We start from the raw sequence: 5118 nt of genomic DNA on the forward strand, positions 1-5118 counted from the left end.
GATTTTGAACGTAAAAAGCTAATCAATGATTATGTTTCTAGAAATGCATAATTTTGATTTATTATCTTTGATAATAATATACATTTATTTGAAAGTATATGTCATCCTCGTTTTATACGGACAAGTTGGGATTTTTCCTTTTTTATATTTTTTATTTTTAAATACCCCGGATACATGATTTTCAAGTTCTTAGTAACAACTAGTGGAAAAATCCGGGTTTCGCTCCGGGCCTTTTGTGTTTTTTATGAAAAAAATGTAAAACTTTTGATTGTAATTATCAAAAGTTTCAAAATGGCTAAATAATTAAATGAGTATGAATTAAAAGTTTTTAGAAAATGAACTAAAGTTGTGAATTTTGTAGCCAAAATTTGAATATAAAAATGTTTCTAAAAAATATAAATTTTTTTATTCCAATGACCAAAAGTGTCAAAATCAAAAGTGTTAAAATAACTAAAGAATTAAAGGGGTTGAAATTAGCAAGTTTTTAGAAAATTGACCAAATTCGTTAATTTCTTAAAGATTTTTTTGCCAATATTAAAAGGTTTCTAAAAAATGAAAAAAAAAATTGTTTCCAATGAGCAAAAGTGTCAAAATGAGTAAAAAAGAAGGGGCAAAGTTGACAAAAAAAAAGACAAGTTTACTATAAATGGTAGGAATTAACAAGTTTTTAGAAAATGAACCAACGTTATTAATTCCTTAAAGCTTTGTGGCCAAACTTTGAATATTATAAGATTCTAAAAAACGACCCAAAATGTGAAAATGGATAAATAAGATGGACCATTTATGTCAAACCCTTAGAAAGTTTACTATTCCTAAAGAAACATTATATATATATATATATATATATATATATATATATACCATCTTATAAAGTATACATAATCAATGTTTTAATTACAAATTGTAAAGCCAAGGTACAACTAATAAAACATATTATCTTAAAAAACAAGCAAACATGATCCTGACCATTAATTATTAAATGAATTGTATAAATATGTCCATGTGTGGCAATCCGTGTGCTAAATGAATATTTGATCAAAAAGATACTCCCTCACACGGATCAATTTAGGCATCATATTCGCTCTCGTAACCCTAATTCACTCATTTGATTCAAAATTTGAATTTCTCCGTTGTTTCTCTTTCTCCCACCAACAAAGAAGCCGTAATGGAAATTTTCAGCATAATCGATGTCGCCTCCCCCTCCATCGTCATCTCTATCAAGGTCCTCCATAACCCACTCAAACATATGTTCCATCGTCTCCACCGGTACTCCCACAGTCATCAAATCCATCGGTCGCCACTAGAACGGAATTGGCAGATAAACACTCACACTTCATCGGTGATTTCTTTTGTTTATAACCCTAATAGTTTTCATCTTTCGTCACAAATAATATTTTATAAATGCTTTTTACATGTTAATCGCGATTATCTCTTTACACCTCAACCTGATCTTACTGGGTTAATTTATACAATTTTGATTTGTTGTTGTAGTAGCAGATGAAGAACTTTGAAGAGGAAGGAGTTCTAAGTTTTTTGAGAAAAAGGTTAGGATTTATCGGCTTTACTACACTAGATCTTTAAATTGTTCACCATCGCCTTGACCACCATAAAAATATCCACATACATGGGCTAGGATGTTCACACTCACTCACCTATAATATATTTCACAAAGAAGCAAGGTAATATATTTCTACCGTCATTTGTTCTTCACCCCATCACCATGAATTTCATCGTTCTTTCCCTTTTCCTTCAATCTCTCTCTCTCTCTCTCTCTGTATATGTGTGTGTTTATGATTTTGTTTCTTTTTAACAGAAGAAGAAACGATTTTGCTGATTGTGATTTAAAGAAGGTGGATCTGGTGTATACTGTGTATAGGACATTCAAGAATCCAACTGGTAATCCAGTTTGTTTCATAAAACAATAAACAGAGTGTAATGTATGAGTTTAACAAAATTAATTTCGGATTTAACATCATAATAGAGGTTAAAGTTGTATCAAAAGAGGATATAGATTAATTTTTATTGCTTAGATATGTGTGTTGTGCAATTGGGAGCCCAAAAATGAATAATCAAATCAAGGGTTTTTTTTTATTAAATTCTGAGTTCACAACCTTGCTTCCCTCATTTAAATTCTTCATTCAACACTGATATACAAGGTAATAGCTTTTGTTGTACACTTATCTCTTAATGTATACATTTGATCAGAAATATCAAAATCTTGTTTGTTTACTTGTACATTATGTTGATATAGTTGTACTAGCATAAAAGAAGAGGAAGTGGGTATGAAGCCATTTCTTGAAGAGACAACCTCCAAGTTATAACATGTAAATAGACTAAAATCAGAAAATAAATGGGTGACATTGTTATCTCTAATTATGTTTGTGTGTGTGCTTTTGTTTATATGTCTTGGTGGTAATTGATTATTGCATTTTCATTGACTTTTGTCATTGTTTGATTTGGTTGCAGGTTTAATGAAGCTTTGTGTAAGTCTAATATCTACATTTCCTTGAGCTTTTAGGTTTTTGAAAATTTTTAGCTTATGTTGTCTGAATTGGTTCATGAGTTCAATATGTTCATGGCTATAGAAGCCAAGTGAGTTTCTATATTTAACGTGAAGACTAGCTTTAAGTTGATAAGCATATAGTTTTTATTATCAAATGACATTCATGTTTTCTGTAAAATGGTAACTATTTATCCAGATTTAGCTTGACAAGTATGGGGGGTTCTTTGGTTCTTTATTATGGAAAATATGCAAAAAAGGTTTAAAAAAATTATATTTGCCATCTATAAAAAAGTAATGACACCATATTCTGCCATACTAGGTACTTGAGTGAAAGTTGGGGCTTTTTCCATACAATTATTTATTGCTTACTGTCTAACATCCATGTGAAATATAAGTTTGTGATTACCTGAATTCAGGAAAAGCGGTATCAATTAACAGGAAAGAAGACCACCAAAATCATCGAGAAATCTTGGATATTCGAGTATATATAAGGTTTTTTTGTCTGTCATTTCTCAGGTATGAAATCGAGGTGTTAGGCCCAAACTTTGGAGTAAAAAAGAATATTATAAATTTTTTAACCATGTATATGTGTCTCATTTGAAGATCCGTGTCTCATTTGTACATCAGCGTGTTTTTGGCCCGAAGACACCTCATTTGGAGATAAAACAAGGTAAAACCACCACTGTTTCCTTTTATATATATGTCAAATCCTAATATGTGTCTACCATTTATATATCTTTGATGAAGTTTTAACATAAAGTAAATCAAATATGAATAGAGATGATGGTGATGAGAAGCTCAAGATCTTCATTTTGCGGTGAAGATGCTCTTTTTGTATTAGATTTGTGTAGATTTGACCTTTTTTGTTAGCAATCTTTATGAGTGTCGACATGTATATTTGTGTTACTAAATGTAATATGTTTTGTTTTGGGTTTTTACAATGAAAAAATGAATGATTTTAGTTTTTTTTTTCCAGATCTGGTTGTTTATTTCAAAGTCGTGATGCTTTGTATATCCGGAAGACCTATTGTTTTATATTTTTCATCATATTTGTTGCATGAGATCTGTGTTTGTATCACAAGTTTTAAATGATTTTATGAAGTTTAGAAAGATTCTACAAAACTTCGGAAAATCGTTTTTTTTCATTGAAATATTCTTAAGAAGATTAGTTTAGATTTTGTCGCATGCTCAGTATGGATGGGATGATTCTTTTTACAACATATGTATTAAGTTTAAAAAGATGTAAACTAAGGAGACACAATATATTTTTGGTATTGTGAAGATTTAGATTATGCAATATGTTTGTTGGTATTGTGAAGATTTAGATTATGCAACATACTTTTGGTATTCTTCAGCAGAACCCTTTTTAATATTAAAATATAATTGAACATATTTTTTTTTTCATTTTTTAATATATTTTACTTAGTAATCATTGTTTAAAACAAGCTTGATTTAAATCTGTTTTTTTAATTATTTTTAATTATTGCAATACTTTTTACTAAATTTAATTGCGTATGTATATTTTTTATCAGAACGAAGGTCTTTCATGCCTAGAGTTAACACACTGCACACCTAGGTAATTATCACACATTAGGTAATTGATTAAATACTATTAAGTTATTTGAACTTTAAATTTTTGAAAAGTTGTATATATTGTCTAGACTATCATATGAGTTATACTACTTATTTATTATTTATTTATTATCTATTTCTATATTTTAATTATGTTAATTCAAGTATATAGACATAATTATACATCTTGAGGAAATATAGACATAATTACAATAACTAACTAGAAACTATTAGTTGGAAAGAGTTATTTGACACAAAAAAAAACCCACCAAAAAATTGAAAAGAACTAATTGAAATAAAAAGATAATAACCACTACATGGAATCTATCGGCCAAAATGAACTATCCGACATAAAGAAGAGAAAATGACACGGATCAATGACATGGAAGAGCAAATCGATTGCCCAAATTTAATCACATCCGTTGATTAGCTACTGGATCGAACGTAATGATAACATGCACCACATAAACATATTCTACAAACCCTAATCACTTTCTTAGGTACTCTCTCAATCACAGTTTCCCTCTTCTAACTTCAACCCTTCTCCTACATCTGACAATGACGCCGACACCACCATCCCTTATCACAACTAAACCTTCCTCCGCCATTTGGATCTTCATCACCTCTTTCGGTCACCGTCAAACTCTTTGAAACCGTAGAAATCACCAACGTAAGTTCTCTCAAACCCGCCACCTTGACAACATATGCCGCCCCATTGGAAAACTGATACTAGGGAGTCGTCGTAGATCCAACATTAGACCGCAATCTTAACATTATTCGTTAAATAAAATTAATCGTCGTCCGCTGCCAGACAAATAGTAATAGACAGAAATTAGTATTTTCTGCCCGTTTAGGGACAACTGATTACCGAAAGGAACAAATCGTCGGAATGAAACAAATCGAAAGAAAACAATTTGACGATCGCCAAAATGACACTAATTTTCATTCAGAAACTAATTGCCTAAATGAAAAAAATCGTCGTCGCCGCATCGCGCAGGTATGCTACTAGTATATATATATATATATATATATATATATATATA

The 5118-nt window shown here is 30.3% G+C and overlaps 1 protein-coding gene across 9 annotated transcripts; it reads left to right on the plus strand.

The window, feature by feature from the left end:
* The first annotated feature begins 1035 nt into the window (after positions 1 to 1035).
* On the plus strand, positions 1036 to 3517 carry LOC145093566 (uncharacterized). Of its 9 annotated transcripts, XR_013702924.1 has the most exons (7): positions 1036 to 1339; positions 1495 to 1544; positions 1814 to 1896; positions 2467 to 2483; positions 2920 to 3019; positions 3107 to 3173; positions 3282 to 3517. XR_013702924.1 is itself a non-coding variant. In XM_079031715.1 (6 exons), the coding sequence occupies exons 1-5, from the start codon at positions 1166 to 1168 to the stop codon at positions 2992 to 2994; spliced, it is 399 nt and encodes a 132-aa protein (XP_078887841.1). In that variant the 5' UTR covers positions 1036 to 1165; the 3' UTR covers positions 2995 to 3019; positions 3107 to 3517. The 9 variants fall into 9 exon arrangements, 2 of the variants coding, with proteins under 2 accessions (XP_078887841.1, XP_078887840.1); XR_013702923.1 differs by having other exon boundaries at positions 2920 to 3173; XR_013702925.1 differs by having other exon boundaries at positions 1498 to 1544; positions 2920 to 3173.
* Positions 3518 to 5118: the final 1601 nt, after the last annotated feature.

Source organism: Lactuca serriola, chromosome 3, assembly GCF_051521515.1.
Source record: "Lactuca serriola cultivar US96UC23 chromosome 3, Lser_US96UC23_V15, whole genome shotgun sequence".
Classification (NCBI taxonomy): domain Eukaryota; kingdom Viridiplantae; phylum Streptophyta; class Magnoliopsida; order Asterales; family Asteraceae; genus Lactuca; species Lactuca serriola.

What these genes read in the sequence shown, in the direction of transcription:
- LOC145093566 (XM_079031714.1), top strand. Translation starts at nt 1,166, where the DNA reads ATGGAAATTTTCAGCATAATCGATGTCGCCTCCCCCTCCATCGTCATC. An exon ending in TAAACACTCACACTTCATCG is followed by an intron (nt 1,340 to 1,494) that starts GTGATTTCTTTT and finishes TTGTTGTAGTAG; the next exon opens with CAGATGAAGAACTTTGAAGA. An exon ending in CTAAGTTTTTTGAGAAAAAG is followed by an intron (nt 1,545 to 1,813) that starts GTTAGGATTTAT and finishes TCTTTTTAACAG; the next exon opens with AAGAAGAAACGATTTTGCTG.